General features: G+C 40.7%; 1 protein-coding gene across 5 annotated transcripts in view; it reads right to left on the minus strand.

Annotated features, from left to right (window-relative positions):
- The window catches only part of LOC139646294 (serine/threonine-protein kinase 38-like), a 30,141-nt gene extending 14,232 nt beyond the window's left edge, over positions 1-15,909 (minus strand). For 2 of the 5 annotated variants that reach the window (XM_071522283.1, XM_071522279.1), the window contains exons 1-6: positions 15,827-15,909; positions 12,155-12,291; positions 9,587-9,638; positions 7,263-7,385; positions 4,217-4,300; positions 600-723 (exon numbers count right to left, since the gene is read on the minus strand). In XM_071522283.1, coding sequence (XP_071378384.1) covers positions 600-723; positions 4,217-4,300; positions 7,263-7,385; positions 9,587-9,638; positions 12,155-12,285 — 514 coding nt within the window. In that variant the 5' untranslated portion in view covers positions 12,286-12,291; positions 15,827-15,909. Of the gene's footprint in view, positions 1-599; positions 724-4,216; positions 4,301-7,262; positions 7,386-9,586; positions 9,639-12,154; positions 12,292-15,276; positions 15,373-15,826 lie in introns of those variants that run through there. The other 3 variants (XM_071522280.1, XM_071522282.1, XM_071522281.1) reach the window with 3 other exon arrangements.
- Between the last annotated feature and the right edge of the window lie 1,272 nt (positions 15,910-17,181).

The following is a 17,181-nucleotide window of genomic DNA, read 5'->3' on the forward strand; positions in this document are numbered from 1 at the left end:
AAGGATCCAAAACCAGGCGCTTTTTATTTATTTATTAATTTCTGAAACTTGAGCCACATGTACAAAATTCATAGATCAATGATAAATCAGTCTCTTTTAAAATGGCCCCTTAAGACATTTTGGCATAGAAAAGATCCTTCTTTCTTTGCAATGTGAATTTGATCTTCTCTAGTTTTACAAAGTACATTAAATTGTTCAATCGTCTATTGAGAGGATGGTGCTTTTCCATTCCATTAATACCAATTAACATATCAGGCAATATTATGGGCTGGCTTTCCGTGCAGGCTCCACCTGCCCCACACTTTTTACCCTACTGGCTCCAAAAATACAACATTGCGGTGCCCACTTACTGTACTTTAAACATCAGTCATTTTGTCCGCTATTTTTTAATACAATCAGTCATGTCTTATGTAGGAGGCATCTCATTTTGTACAATGCTCTTTGATTCAAAAGCATTGAAAATGGTGCCACTTAATTTCCAACTAATTATCTCTAAACACTGTGACCAATTTGGCTGATCTGGTAGCAGTCTTCTGATTTTACTATACTATTCCAATAGGGTTAAGAGACTATTGTACTATTTGCAGTGAAGGGCATACCTCCTGGGAGGAACTCCATGATAAGGTAGAGGTTCATCTTGTCCTGGAAGCTGTAGAACATCTTGACCACCCACAGGCTGTCTGCCTCCACCAGGATGTCCCTCTCAGCACGAATATGACCGACCTAAAACACAGTCAGCCATTGACAGACACACACACACACACTCAGGGTTTAAATAGGTCAAATCACCTCTGGGTATTAGGGATGTAAACGGTTAATTGAAGATCAATTAATCAGGGTTTCCGTTGATGCCGGTCCACGTGTCCTGAAAGATTTCAATGTCCCAGACAAATGGGAGAAATTCTGGTCAAATATTAGCTGTGTTTATTGAGCTTAAAAACAATTGATAGGCAGGCTATATAAAGAATGACATCATCAAGGCATGTAGATTTATAATATTTTCTATTGAAAAATAGGCTACTTTTGCTTATACATTCCAAATAAAATAAGTTCCGTCATTAGACTCACGTGCATAACGTTATCTCTCTCAAACACACACACGTTACCATGCAAAATAGAAAAATAGGATCATCTACTATGAAAATTTGCACTTTACTTCGTTCCTGACATGTATTTTGTTGCCAAATAGCCATATGCTGTCACCATTACGCAATGCCAAATGCCAAAAACTACGTGTCCCTCTCACCATTACGCAATGCCAAATGCCAAAAACTATGTGTCCCTCTCACCATTGCACAAGGCCAAATGCGCAACGTGCATGTCCTGTTAACCATCATCACACATTGCCAATTGCTAAATACGCAACCTAAAACAAAGGAAAACGACACAGTAAATACGTAAAAAGCACAGCCCAGCAAAAAGTCATGAAAATAAACTGCAAAGGCATCTTACCTTCACCCGATGCACAACATAGGCCTACCCGCACACACACACATCGCCCTTGATTGGTTAATACATTACACTACATTCAAAACAATTTAGTAAATCCTCCCTAGTTGTGTCTCATGTCACTTAAATCGACTCACGTAGTGCAATATTTATTATTAGGCTACTTTACTGAAAGAGACTTAAAACTACTCAAAGCTACTTGTCAGGAGCAGACTGGGAGTAGAACTCAACCTGTTGCTGTAACTCAGTCTCAGCAAAACAAGGAGCACAATGTTCCAATAATTGTGCTTAGAGGGAATTATTTTCACAGGACGTTATGACCGGAGAGATTTAAATATGTCGGACTTCAACAGATTTTCCCGGTAAAAAAACGGTAATTACAGGATAACGGAAACCCAGTAATCAACGTTAAGAATTTGATTGATCAAGCATATATTAACTGATTAAGCGACAGTGTAGGCTATGTGCCATTTCTCATTTTTTGCTGAAAACATTTCCCACCACGAGGGCGCCAAGCAAGCGGGCGAAAAGTCCAGTGTAGGAGCATTATACCCGAAAAGATGACAGTGTTCATTGTAAACATTGTAATACTATGTTGATATACAGCACGTCTACAAGCACAATGACAGGGAATGCAGGAAGATTGGCAAAGTTCATTTCTGCCTCCCGATCCCAGGACATCTGTTCCATCGGAGCGTGTGTTTCAGTGGCTGGACTGACTGTCAACAGGCTGCACACTGGACTCATCCCTGACCACGTACATATGTTTTTATTCTTAAATAAACATCTACAGATCGTGTACATACCCATGGCGCGTGTTCAATTCTATGCACTGAAGCACTGCGACACGGGTTAAATTACCTAATTACACTAACGTTACTTTAATACCACAAGGTAACGTTAAAGGCACCTACTGTTAAAGTGTGTATGGCGGCGAAGACAAGTTACTGTCTGCAAATCCGCGTTACTAACTGTGGAATGTTAAGTTTAACTTTTGTTTTCACAACTGGAGACTCTGTGGATTGAGTTCAATGCTGCTGGTCTGCTGTCTGTACATCTCCAAATTACAGACATGATGTGATGTGCAGATAGATTTAGATCCATTTCTATACACTGAGCAACTTTTGATTTTGTGCCTCTGTATGGGAAACACTGCATCACACAGTCAAAAAAAAGCGCATCATCATCAAGTGTTACCTGACTGACTGACCTGAATTGACCTCGTGATGCCCTCAGCTGCACCGTGGGAAAAACCAGTAGACTACGAAGCCAGTGTTTCCAATACATAAGCTGTGGCGCAGCGCCATAACATCGACACGACCGGCACAAAAACAAAAGTTAGTCAATGTATAGAAATGTATCTAAATCACTCTGTAATGTGCCTAATGTGCGCATCATGTCATGTCTGTTATTTGCCAATGCAGTAGCACTGTACCGAGTTTCAGCTTGCATGGGACTGTGATGAACAGTTGGTTTCACTACTGTTGACAAAATGTACTATCGTAAGCCGCAACGTAATGTAACGCATGGGGGTGAGTAGATAATGACAGAATTTTCTTTTTTGGGTGAACTATTCCTTCAAGGAGAGCTAACCCAGCTTTCATTAGCATGGCTTTCAATGGAGACAGCGGTTTCACTCAAGAGGAAACACTGAATACTGGCACAAAATGTCAGCAATCAGCAGCTTCAATCCCAAAATATTGGCATCAGCCTTAAAAAAAAAAAAAAAAACATATTGGTCTGACCTTAAAGACCCTATAGACAACTTTTTTGCTTTAACTTATCATTATGAAGTAAATGTTGATTGCACAGTGTAATGGCTATAGAATAATGACACCATCGGAGTTTAGATTGGTTCCCTATAAGCCTTGCTTTCACTATGCAATTCTGTCTGCCACCGGGTACAATCTCCCAGGAGAATGAAGGCTCGATTTACGGCACAAAGGAAGTGCGTCATCCATTGCGCAACCAAAAGAGGCCCGGTAGCTATCGGTAGCTATCCCCAGTAGTGGAAATCGCGGACGGTGGAACAACCGAAGTCACAGTGGAAACTCTACCCTCTATCATAACACTGAGATCGGGGTTTCTAGTTCAAATTGGGATTGTTTCTTGCTTTGGACAGTAGTAGTTTGGACAGTAGCCAGGCTGCTGGTGGTAGCGTTAGCCATGTTGCTAACGTTTTCTGGCTGCTAGCAGTAGCTTTAGCAACATGGCTAACGCTACCGCTAGCAGCCAGAAAACGAACCAGGAGCTACAAGGAAGCCAGGACCAGCCAGAAACAAACATAGATGTTTAAAATAAATAATCAAACATCTAACTATGTTTGTTTCTGGCTGCTAGCATTAGCTATCGTAGCTAGCATTAGCAACGTTAGCCATGTTAATGCTAGCTAACGCTAACGCTAGCAGCCAGAAACAAACAAATGATCCATTGTCCGTTTTATAATCTGAACAAAGAACACGTTTTCTTGCAGTGGCCTTTCTAAAATGAGCAGTGGTGAAAGTTATTATATTGTGTTATGATCAAGGAGTTGATAAGCAGACAGATGGTTTGTTCTGTTGCACAGAGCTAGGCTCTAACAGAAAGCGATCCGGTTGTCTTTGTGACAGCAGCGCAAACAACAATACCACTTGGAAACGCTAGGGGGGGACAACGGGGGGGAAGTTGAAAAGTTGTCTGTATCCATTTTAATATGTACGTATATCGAATACCAAAAGGAAACTACCAGTAGCATTCCAATGCTTTTGTATTGAGCTGCCCTCCTCACCTGTTCTTTCTCCAGCATATCAGCTTTGCGGAGGATCTTCATGGCATAGACATGGCCGGTGTCTTTCTTCTGCACCAGACGGACCTGGAAGGAAACACAAAACTGCTCGTCAGCCTGATACTGTGACTCCTCACAAACCATCAGTAAAAACTTGCTGGGGCTCTTCATGACCACAGTAATCAGTAAAAACTTTCTGGGACACTTCATGACCACAATCTGTCATCTAGGAGTAGACAACTACTGAGTTGCAATATTTTTTGCCCCGCGACAGCGGGGGCTCTAGGGATGGCATTGTTGGTCGGTCGGTCGGTCACTCTGTTCACCACTTTTATGGTCACGTGGGTGAAAGTGTGCCGCAGGGAGTTAGATTCCGAAGAACAATCCGGAGAACCAGACGCTTCCACAAAATGCAGTGTCGCAGGGCTGTTAGACTCTTAGTCTTGTTTCATACCTGCCAACCATGGGCATTTTTTTGTGTGTATGTATGTATGGCTACGCCTACATTTTCCCTTATACAGGCCTATGTAATAGTTGATATAATCGAGTAATGGCTATGCCTACATTTTCCCACCTGTATATATTGTCATATCTTTGAAAAAAAAATGCAGACACTTTGTAATTTATTCCAAAGGTAATGTTTTACAACATGATGCTTTATTTTCATTGTACATTAGGTTATTAGATTGCTGTGGATACAGACATCAGCTATAACGCTGTGCGGCATTTAGACATCTTTACTTGGCTGGCAAAGGCAGACCTGCCAACATTGGTCATCATCTTTCTAAGAAAGAGAATGTACTTGCTATGAATGACAGGTATCTGGAGCTAGTTAGGAGGCTCTGGGAGTGGCAGGCAGATGGACACCCATTTGTGACAGGGGCGGTGAGGCTGAGGATATAGATGTATTGGATAGCCCTGTTTTTCAGTGTACAGAGTACAGAGCACCAGTGCAAAGTTTGACGCTCTAAGGGCCAGTTCAAAATGCTGTGTCTTTTGCGCGCTCAAATCCATTCATTTCAATGGGGGCGCACGGCAGACGCGCGCAAACGTGAGGGCGATGCGGTTGCAACGTGCACGCGTTGGAACGCCGCAAGTGCACCGCATCTCACATAGCCTGAAAGCCTGAAATAACCCTTGAATCTCTCACCATTTAAACGAAGGTCCAGGATCTACTAGTGATATTTCCGTACTCTTGTATTTTTGTGGGCTTGGAGAGAGGGATGCATTCATGGCGAGATCTTTTTCTGCTCCGTATGTAGATCAAGAAGTAAAGCTACTATGACAGTTTTACTGCGATGGTAATCGATTATTTCAGATAACCACTAACAAACTTTGTGTGAAGTTGTTGTCTTTGGTTGCTTGGCAATGCCAGGCGCACCCGTAACGCAACCGTCCAAGCGCACTTGATAAAAGTTTGGTGTTCACTGTCCACTCAGTGCGCCTCGCGTTTTAGAGCGCTGCATGTGAATCGGCCCTAACCGTCCAGGCAGTGGAGATGCTTCTAGCCAGCCATGTCAGAGTATGCAGTTGCATGTTGGCAGACCAACTGCAGCACAGTCGTTACAGCCAGCTCAGAGTATGATTTTGGTATGTTTGACAGGCTACTTACGGAGGAGGCTAAGGCAAGTACAATTACAGTGGAGGGAATGATGCTTTTTAAATCAGAAAACGTCCTGGGATTGGTTGTCAGTTAGATAGTGATAGGAAAGCACAGGTAATATCTGTGCATCAGCAAACAGCCACATTGAGAGAGCCCAGGCTATTAGAGATGAGAGAATTACAAGACACTAGGGCAAAATAGGCAGAGAGAGGAGTAAGGGATGTTGCCACAAAGCATAATCTCACACTTGAGATGTTTAAATATGGAGGCTTAGTTAGAAGTTACCCTTGGACACTCTGGTCAGTAATCTGAAGAGTGTATTGCTTGACAGCCAGCCGCCAGTAGAAGAGGACACTGAACAGAGAGAACATGGTTGTGCTCCCTCTGATGTTGTTACTCTTGCTAAGGAAGAGTTTCTTCATCTGGCAGGGAAGCAGCAGGAACGGGTATAGGGATTTAGGTAGGAAAAGAAAAGGGCTGCCACAGGTTAGAGTCCTGCATGTAACTGCAGCAGAACAGCTTGTAGGAAAGTTAGTCAGACATGCATGTAGTATAGAGGATGGCAACAAAGTTTGGTATAGGGACACAGTGATAGACAGGATAGAAATTAATGATAGACAGGTATTTAGTGTGCATTATGATGGGGAGGAGTGGGTGACACAGTGGGAAGTATGGGGAGATTTCCAGCTGGGAAATGTAGTGATAGAGTCTGTCAGTGCTGCAGACATGATAGGAGTGTAAAGCACATGCTCATAGATGAGCAGGGAAAAGAGCAATGGCAGTCAGGTATAGCAGTTGCTGGTGGCACAATTTAATAGATATTTGAAGAAGGACGTCTTTATGAGGTTCCCAAACTGGGGGGCGCACCCCCTAGGGGGGGAACAGAGGAACTACAGGGGACACGACATAATACCCCCCCACATTGCGGAGCGATTTCCGCTCAAAACGGCATTATTTCCTATGGAAGGGAGGGGATTCCACGCTCACCGCCAACTCCACGGTGGATCGCGGATTTTTCTGCCGCGGATGATCGCGCAAAGAGTTGAAAATAGTTCAACTTGAGTGGATAAGATCCGCGTGGAATGCATCACTACAGTCCAGCGCTTCTTTGGTTGCCTGGCAACAAACTGAGCGCGGATTTTCCTAAACCGTATACAAATTCTAGCTCAACTCCTCGTACCCATGTACTTTGATCTCACAATTGATACATTGTACACAAAATTCATACAGGTTTGCAGGCATATTGACCTATTTTAGATACTCTGAAAACTAAGCCAATGACTTCATAGACCAATGGTTCTCCACTGTGTGCCATTGTGACCCAAGAGTCTGCAGGTTTTTGAAGTTGTGTGAGATGAGATGCTGTAGTGTTTGGTTGAAATGCAAACCTGCATTTCACAATGGCACATGGTACCACTTTCAAAGTATTTGTGTAAAGCTGTTTACCTCTCCAAAAGCTCCTCGGCCAATCACCTTGAGGGATTCAAAGTCCTCCAGGCCCAGTCGAGTACGTTTCAGACGAAGAAACTCTGTCTCTTTCCTCGCATGTTGAGAACGTCGGACACGTTTCTATAAAGCAGAGACAGCAATTTAAACAGAATCTGGTCAGAGACATATTGTTGCATGCAGCAGCTACTATAAATCACTCTGTTGGTCTGGTCGGTCTGTCACCACCAAAAAAAAAAAAAAAACCAACACTGCGCATATAGAGCCACAGGATACAGTGACAGAATACCTTTACGTTTCACTAGCAGCCACACTGGTGCTGGGGTTGACAAATGATTCAGACTTTTACTCTTGAACCAAGCATGTGCAGAACGTTTACATTGTGCTATTTGACATGGTCAATATAAAAAATTGCATTTCTCCACCAAAATAATAAGAAAAAGGTTACACCCCACAAAAAAAAAAAAAATTAGTTTGATAACAATGATTGAGGTTGCATACAGTCAAGAATCAACCTAAATAACAGATCAGTGATTAGGCCTACTCATAAACATCCTTATCGTTGATTAATCATAAACATCCCTAGCAACTAACGATTATTTGGTAATCGATTAATCTGTCGACTATTTTATCGATTAACCTAACGGTTATTTTCTTAGTTATATTAGTCATTAGTGGTGTAACGGACCGTAGTTGATCCGTGATCCGTACGGATCCGCCCCCACGGTTCGGAACGCATATGAACCGCAGATTAATTGCAAAGTTTAACCATCAAAGTGTGAAATACAGTTTTACTGCCGCTGTTACTTTTTAAAGTAATAATTCCCTAAGTCTCGATGCAGAGTTGCAGTGAAAAGATACAGACAGACAGATGCTGCTGTGTTTTACTCTGAAGCGCAATGATTGTGTAAGGGAAGAAAAAAAAAAAGGACGAGCGACTGATTTAAAAGCCGTCGCTTTCTCCTCCGTTGAGTGAAATCCTGTAGGCTGTGACTTGACTTTGGGCGTTTTCAGTGGTGGAACTGGGAAACTGGACATGCTTGTCATCATTGAAATAGATCGCAAGATTGTGATGTTTATTTCAACTTCAGCAACATGCTGCCTTCCCTTCACACACAGCTCCACTAGGAGAAGCTCCAGTCTGTGGCAGAGCCTTCACTGTTGATAGGCTGTTACTCGTGACGTGTAACCAATCAGATAGTGCTGTGGGCGGGACATTGAGCGAGACTACAGAGTGGAGACTACAGACAGAGAGAGGCGGCTGCATCAGAGCAGCACATTTTTAAATTAATTCAATTCAATACTTCAATACTACAATGTGTCTACATTCGTTTTAAAGTGCTGCTACCTACCTACTTTTAAAGTGCGTTTAACCCTAACCCTTTTTTTTTTTTTTGCTGATCCGAAAAATGATCCGATCCGTGACTCAAAACCGTGATACGATCCGTACCGTGAGTTTTGTGATCCGTTGCAGCCCTATTAGTCATAACAAAATAAAACTGGATCAAGCGGCTCAGAAAGCTTTATTGAGCTCTCAAGTGGTTGAGGAGCAGGTGGAGGATGCTTTCTGTCAAGACTTCAAGGAGAAAATCATCTATACACCTTTGTATGTTATGATAGAATAATATTGTTTTAGGTGTTGATAATACAGAAATGTATTGATGAATTTTATTCAGTAATTTCATGCCTGTAAAAATGCCATGGATTCTCTGTGTACAAGTAGAGCTGAGAGACCAGATGAATTTACTACTTTAACTTGGGCTTGTTCTTTAACATTGTGTAACTGTTATTTGAGCGCCTTTGTTTAATTCAAAATATAAAATACTCTTCACATAAGAGAAGACTGTGGATTTATGGATTTTAAGTTTTATGAAAAACTTGAGTGTGAAGCCCTGATACAGCCTGAAAATGTACAGATATGCGAAAAATTGATGTGAAAAGTGACAACATATCAAAATCTCTATTTGCTTGAAACGAACAGGTGGGAGTAATTGGCTCAAAGGTACACTTGTTTTATTGCACAGTGTGGCACAAGTGGTCCCCACATGCAGATATGCACTTTTAATGATGCGGCACAATTTTATCAATGATGTATCAGTTTTATCAGTTATTTTGCAGACCCCACTTTGAGAACCACTGGGTTAGGTTATGTATAATACGTAGGCTGTTATGTCTTATTATAATCTGTTTTTTGTGTGTTTTTGCTCTTGCTGATGTTTGTCCTACATCATTCATGGTTGATTGTTGATCAGTTTGACCTAGTTTGGCTCATTGTCTGTCCTTTGAGACAAAGGGCTATATAAATAAACAAACTTGAAACTCACCTCTTCATCAGCCAAGCCCTCTTGATCCATCACCTTCTCCAACTTCTGCTGCCTGAAACAAGTGTAGAGTGCAACAATCAATAATAGAGCTGTTGTGTTCACAGCAAGCATGTTTAGAGCAGTTTATCCAAACTCTGGAGCATTTAGTCACTTAGCTCTGTTGTTTGGCCAAGTGAGAGCAATGCCATTTGAAGGACCGATACCTGAAAATGCAGGTATCGGTCCTCTTCCAATCGAACTGTGATGCGGTTTAAAGGTTTTATGTGTCTAAGGAAACAGATGCTCATTATGCGCTGTTGTTCATTTATGCATTTCTGAAGCATTAATAAATATTTTAACGTAGCGCAAGTAAGGTGCTTCCAATCCCTTTATTTTTATAATTCTAATAGACTATTGCGAAGTTACTAGCAGGGTTAGGGTTTGATGTACGATTCCATGACTTTCCATAAAATGTTCTTCTTTCTTGGTTTGTTCATGTTGCTTTTCCCAAGGGTTGAACAGCTTGCTTTTTAGAGTTCGGGCAGAAATTTTTTGAATATCGAATATTGGCATGTCCATGTCTTTACTCTCCAACTTGAAAGAGGTTATTCTCTAGCTCCCTTATATGAGCTCCCTAATTGCCTCCTGGCCTGCCCATTTTGTCTAATCCTGCCCTATAGTGGCTATTCAGAACACTGTCTCCCTCAAGCACTGCCCGTCAGTCCCAAGAAGCTCAGTTTGTTGTCACGCAACTTTGGAGCAGCTGACCACCCAGATGGCTCCAAACAAGAGGTAAATTATCAGTTAGGGGGTGGTAACAAACATCGATATTTGATCGTTAACTAACAGTGCAAATTGATTTTTGAAAATGCACGTCCCTATTCATGACTGATTGTCCAATTATCACGAAACATGGTGAACATGTTCAAATATGTGTAATAATCATGTGTGCAAAGCCATTGTAAGATCAACCAATAGGGGGCGTCATAAAGGCCAGAAAACTGTATCTCCTAACCCAGATGACGAAACCCAGATGTGAAATTTGGTACACATGGTCTGGGACCAAGTACTGGTCAAAATCTGAAGTTTGGTCATCATTGGTGAAAGTGGGCGTGGCCTATGATCTAGTAACCATAATAGCTGGTAGATCAGAGTCCATTTGCAAAATCACTCTCAAACCACTCATGTCTGGAATGGCATTTCAAACGTGTCATGCCTTCAGCCTGAACAGGGTGCCACGAATGCCAAAAATGGGCGTGGTCTAACAAATTCAAAGTCAAAATCTGTTTGTTCAATCATCACAAAACTTGCTAAATATGTTTCATAAAGCCGTTGAACCGTGTGTGAAATGATTCTAAAATGGCAGAAGAGTGTGAGGGCCTGGAATACATTTTCACAAATTCCTGTGAGATGGATGGTGATACAGACATGGAATTTTTCCCAATAATATAAAGTTGTGTGCAAATGCTGTACTACAAGTGTTACCCCAATTAGCCTGATAGGGGTGCTATCATTAATGGTCAAAATGTCTTAATGTCAGAAACTAACAATTTTTCGATATTATTACCTGTCAGTAAAGGCTTAAACCTCTTTCATTGCAGCTTGTCGCTGTATTTGACCAATAAAGTTTTACTGACTCAAGGCAGGGTAAGTACAGTTAAGACAGCTGGAGTTCTAATTATATGAGCCAATTGACTACCTAACAAAACAATACTAAAGTTAAATGCATTCATGCGTCCCCTAGACCACGTCTTGTGTGCTCCCTCTCACGCACAACATACAGTTTGCTTTCTCCGACTGTGAATCAAGGGTTGCACTTTATCATAGTGTATTACCACCGGGTAGGTTAATTTTGCAAAAACGTTGTCAATGCCGATTAAGCATGAAATAGGCACAGCCCAACAGTATCTCTCAGAACACTTTCATTTTGCATTTGCAATATTCTCTTTGTTCATTCAGACATTTCATTAAAAAACGAATTTAGCCTAATCTTTGGTAATAGTTTTCTTGTTTTTTTGCATAGTAATTTTCAAATTTAAAGATATTGAATATCTGCACAAAACATGGAATCTGCAGCTTCAGTGAAGCCACCAACAAAAGCATTACCAAAGCCCACTTTCCACAGCAGCTGCCAGGTAAACCCAACCTGAATCTAAAGTAGTTACTTGTAAATGGGTTAAAATGGTTAACAGGATGGATTAATGTAAAGAGATAGATAAAAATGATGAAATGAGGGTGAAAAGTATAATACTGGCATACTCTGTTAAATATTCGGTTTTCTCTATGTCTAGTTTCTCCAATCTTGGAGTGCTCACAAACCATTACACATCTCACCCAACATGACAGTATTTTTTACAGCCAAAAAATGTGTGTTATGATAAGGAGAATTAGCTAATAAGGCAATTTTCACTTCATTTTGACTTTAAATGATGGTCATCCATGTGCTATGAGCAAGCCCTCACCAAGATTTCAGCCTGGAATTAAACATCATGGTCATCAAAATTAGTCTGGCAAAATTATTAAAGTTTTTAAAGTTAGTATACAGTCAGACAGCATTTCATGAATGCATATGCAATCTGGGGATGTTACCTCATCTCTCTCTCCTCGTGCTGGGCAATTAGGTTACTGTAGAAGTTTTCCAGGGTCACTTTGGCCATGGTGACTCGCTCTTTGGTGTGGTTACTCATAGAGGAGCATGAGCTCTGGCCTGTCATCGCCATGCCTACCTGGAGGGGAACAGAGGAGAAAGTGGCTGAAGAACTGCTCACAGTACAATACAACCCCCTAGTCCTCACTACTGTAACTCAACGTCCACTCAGACTAGTGCTTTCCACACGGCTGAGCAAAAGGAACACTGTCCCCTTGAGGGGATAAGAGATGGGGAAAGGGGGGCCAGGGGGAAGTAGCAGACTGCCAGGAAAACAACATCATACACTGCCATGCTCTCTTAAATTGTGCCTTGCTGTTTATACAAGGTCAGGATAATTCAATTTTAAGAGCATTCTGCTGAGCCCTGAAAAATGGGAGTATTAAATGAGTATCAAATGACTGTGGCCCTGTAAAAAGAGGAATGAAATTCAAAAGAAGCTGCTGGGTGCGCAGAGCTATGACAGAGCCAAGTTGATAATATTGCGCAGTTATGAAGAAATGGTGAAGAAATTTGAATTGTGCAAGCAATGCTGGCAGAGACATTCTGTAAATCAGATTAAAAACAATGGAGATAATATGGCTTTTCACACAGCACTTAGCCAGAGGCCAAGTGCTTCCTTAGCCCTGGGCTAACAAATGTTTCACACAGGCAAATTGCAAAGCGGGATAACCCCGACTTTAGCCCAGGACTAGCTGACCCTGCTTTGGGGGGGTTATCCCCAGAAAATCGGTTACAACCATTACATGTTGGCTGTGTGAAAATGGTTAAAAGACTTGCGTGCTGTCCAATCAAATAACATCTCCTTCACAACACTGCTAAGCCACACTGCATGTCATCCCTGGGCTCAAGTGTTCTAATTACAATGCAATATTATATTCTTGTGACAGCAGTCAAAAGCAAAAAGAAGAAAAAGAAACAAACAAAAAGAAAAGATGTCAAAGAGATCTAACTGACCGCAGGCAGAGTCCATCCAATCCATCCAAGATAGACTGGATGGGGAATAAAAAATTTGCTTTTTTTGCAATTTGCTGAGGCAGGTTATCAGAGGACTCCAGATCAGCAAAGAGGCAAAAACTGAAAATAAAAAATAATAAGAAATAAAAAAAAAAAAGTATATAAAAGTACAGGTAAAGTATATAAATAATAAAGTAAAGGAGTAAAGGTGTTCAAAAAAAATCGGCTATCGGTATCGGCCCAAAATTTCCATATCGGTGCATCCCTAGTTTTACGCACGCACTTTCCCTCCTCTCCTGTATTCCTCCGACCCAGACAACACACACACACACAGGATTTCTCTGAAGCAGCTCCTTGGCATGGTTCATCTGAAAAAAGTGTTGCTGACGACTAGCTGTCGATATTCATGTTTGGATATCCCATGGAAATACAGGAGCGCAATATTGCGCAATGAATGCTTTCAGTTTATCCACAGACAGGCTGCCCCGTGCAGACATAGACTAGTAGACATGTGCAGGAGCTCTGTTTGCCTCATCATACTGTTGATCTATGCCAGTAATCATATGATATGTGTGAAATTACTTTACGTGGCATTTTGATGGCGCTGACTTGATCAAAAAGGAGGAGAAGGAGAGGGAGAGACTTTCACCTGTCTATCAACGCACTGTAGCCCGTTGTACTGCTGTTAGCTGGAAGTATGTTGCAGGGAGAAAATTGCAAAAAATGTATTTACAATCCTAGTTTTTTTATTCTGAAAACACTGGCATTTAAAAATATTTGGAAAAAGTATATATTAGGTCTCAATTATTAAGTCTCAAATTATATTTTTCGATGTCTGTTTTTTGTCAATAAGCAAGGCAAAAACAAACTGCCAGATTTTGATCGGACCTTGGTATGGTAGGAGGGCATTCAAACAACAACAAAAACACAGCCTCTGCCCCTCCTGTGTTTTCGAATGCAGAGGTCCCTGCAGCATGTGCACCATGGCTGTTCACTTTGATTCATTCACTAACATTCGGGAATCTCTGCTGATATTTACTAGTCATATTATGCTTAAGTAAATCGGAAATATTAGGCCTACACATTTAACCTTTATAGGGCTGCAACTAACGATTATTTTCATTATCATTAATCTATTGATTATTTTTTCAATTAATCAATTAATCATTTAGTCTACAAAACGTCAAAAGTAATGACAAATGCCCATTGCAAGTTACCAGAGCCCAAAGTGACTCTTCAAATTGCTTACTTAGGCTGCCCAGCAGCCAAATAAAAGAAAATATTTTATAACAATATGAAACTGAGAAAAGCAGCTAATCTTATCATCTGTGAAGCTGTAACCAATTATAACTGATTCATTTTCAACTAATGGTTTCAGCATTAACCTTTAATTTTGTGAAATGCTTATGTAAACCTACCTCTATTTTATACTGCCCAATGATGGAAAAAAATTTTTACTGGCATGTTGTGGTTCCTGCTTGGTTCAATTCTGCTTCACTGTTCAGGTTTCATATTGGTTAATTGATATAAAATAATCAGTACAGAGGAAAAGTCCATACTAAGTACTTTAAATTCACTTACTATTAGGCTAACTTACATTAATACAAATTTTGTCTACCACCAACTACTGCATTTCACTATAATAGCCATACACCTGCCATATACCTGACTTAAGACATGCCAAAACGTTAGGGTGTTCCTGAAATTCATATGATCCACCAAGCAGCATTTCAAAATTTCAACTTAAGCTATAGAAGTGATTCATACGGTTCAAAGCCGCCCAACATGGTGTATTTTGGCGGAACAAGTGAACCAATTCTAAAAGTTAAAATTGTATTGATATAAGTGCTGCTTGGTGTATTTGGTGCATGCCGAATTGAAGAGTGGATCCTAATAATTCGCAAAACACCTTATGTCGTGTTCTACGCCTTGTGTACGTTTGCCGATAAGCAAGGCAACATTGAACTGCCATATGTTTTAGCAGTTTGGCGTGCCGTTCTGTCATACTAGAATAAACGAAACGTATCGTAATAATGATTGTTCCGACAGACTGCACCAGCAAGTACCATCCAACACACACAGCTTGCCAAAGAACTTCCTGGCTTACCTAGCTAGCAGCGTAGACGTGTGTGTAGTAGCTAACTAAATGGCTAGTAAAAAATAACGAAGCAATTCAACTGAAAACGTAACGTTAAAGGAGTCAACAAGATTTTGCATGTACGTTGAACGTTACAGCCGCATAACCGAATGCGTTAACCTGCTAACGTTAGCTATCAAAGTTCATAGCTGCATCAAGTCAACCAGAGAAAGACCGAAATATACAAATGTTGCCTTCAAAATAAGAGAGTCGCTATGGCACCAAAGACGTTTCAACAAATGTCTGTCAATGAGCATTTAATTTTGAAAGCTGTGACCGGAGATATATTTTTCATTTTGACTGGCTTGACACTGGTGAAGTTCCCCGACCAAACAGCTAAGGGGAAAAGTTAGCTAGCAAACGTTAGCTACTGACCTGCCAAAACAGCGTTAATTCGTCTTGAAAAAGAATAGTGTACAATTCATTCATTAGACTAATTAATCTATGAAAACATTCAACATATTGCCTTTTATTCCTCTCCGTGCCTATTTTTTTTTTAAAGTTGTTTTTGTTCACTTACCTTAGATCTCGGGTGCGTCTTCCTCTGTTTTACTGATTGTCTTCTTCTTCTTCTTCCTCTTCTTCTACCACCACCACCACCACTACTACTTCTTCTTCTTCTTTTTCTTGTATTTTAAGGGCGGTTGGCAACCAGCGTTATACGTGCATTACCGCCACCTTCTGCTTCGGAGTATGGTCCGAAGACTAGATTCTACATTTTAATCCTGTTTGATTAATAAAATCAAAATGTGCCACTTTATAAATTAATTATTGTCTTCATATTAAACTCCTGGATTCCTACCTTTCAGTATCTACTGTATCTCCTCATCTTTGAGAACGTGGTAGGTAGGGTAGGCTATGTTCAATTCCACCTTTACTGAACTTTATTTGCCATGTCTGGCTTCTTTGTAATGCATATATGTCGGATTACAGATGTGAATGGCAAGTTTGTGTTCTGTTACGTTTTTCTGCAGCGTCACCTGAGCGCCCTCATTCTGATTTTTAATAAAATGCAGTGCTGGGGGTCCCACTGTTCTAATAAGAGTAGCAGGCTCAGGATGACCTATTATGGATCCCAATTGCCTAAAGTTTGAAGGGCTATTGGTCAGTGCAACATACACGATGCGCCCAGGATACAGTCACAAGCAAAGCTTACTTCCAGGGTTCCTACACATTTTCAATTAAAAAATTCCATACTTTTTCCAGACCTTGATTTGTTTTGAAGATTTTGTCTGGTGTTCAATATGATTTACGCAGATAGACATCTTGCCCCTGCTAACTAGGTCATATCACTGTATAGATGAAGATTGTTCTTCACAGCGACAAATCTCAGAATATGTGAGATGATTGGCAGGGTTCCTACACGGTTTCCATTTTAAAATTCTATATTTTTCCCAGACCCTATGTTCTTGACTGGATTTGATTTTGGTCGATATTTGATATAATGCATGCTGACAGCGGCTGGGTAATAAGAGCGTCCCTCTATCTGAACATTATTCTTCATATCAACAAAAACTGTGGACTCAAAGTGGCTCTACAACAACATACAAGCTATAATTATGTGTGTATCAGACCTGAACCACAACATTTTCCATACTTTTGCAGATATGTTTTCAAATTCCCAAACTATTCAAGACCTGGAAATGATCAAATTCATTTTTAAAACAGAGAAGATAAATGAATTGTTGGAGTGATTGAACAGCAGTCTGTTTTTACTCACAGATATTAGTGATGCAGCTTTGAAAACTAGCGACCTTATTGCTAATGAAATAGCGTCAACATTAAAGGAATAGTTCACCCAAAACTGAAAATTCTGTCAATCATCTACTCACCCTCATGCCAGTTGAAACACAGGTGAAGTGTGTCCATATAACA

Source organism: Centroberyx affinis, unplaced genomic scaffold, assembly GCF_046629955.1.
Source record: "Centroberyx affinis isolate AG114_WGS23_722 - 3 ecotype Tasmania unplaced genomic scaffold, CSIRO-AGI_Caff_v1 ptg000971l_1, whole genome shotgun sequence".
In the NCBI taxonomy this organism is placed as follows: Eukaryota; Metazoa; Chordata; class Actinopteri; order Beryciformes; family Berycidae; genus Centroberyx; species Centroberyx affinis.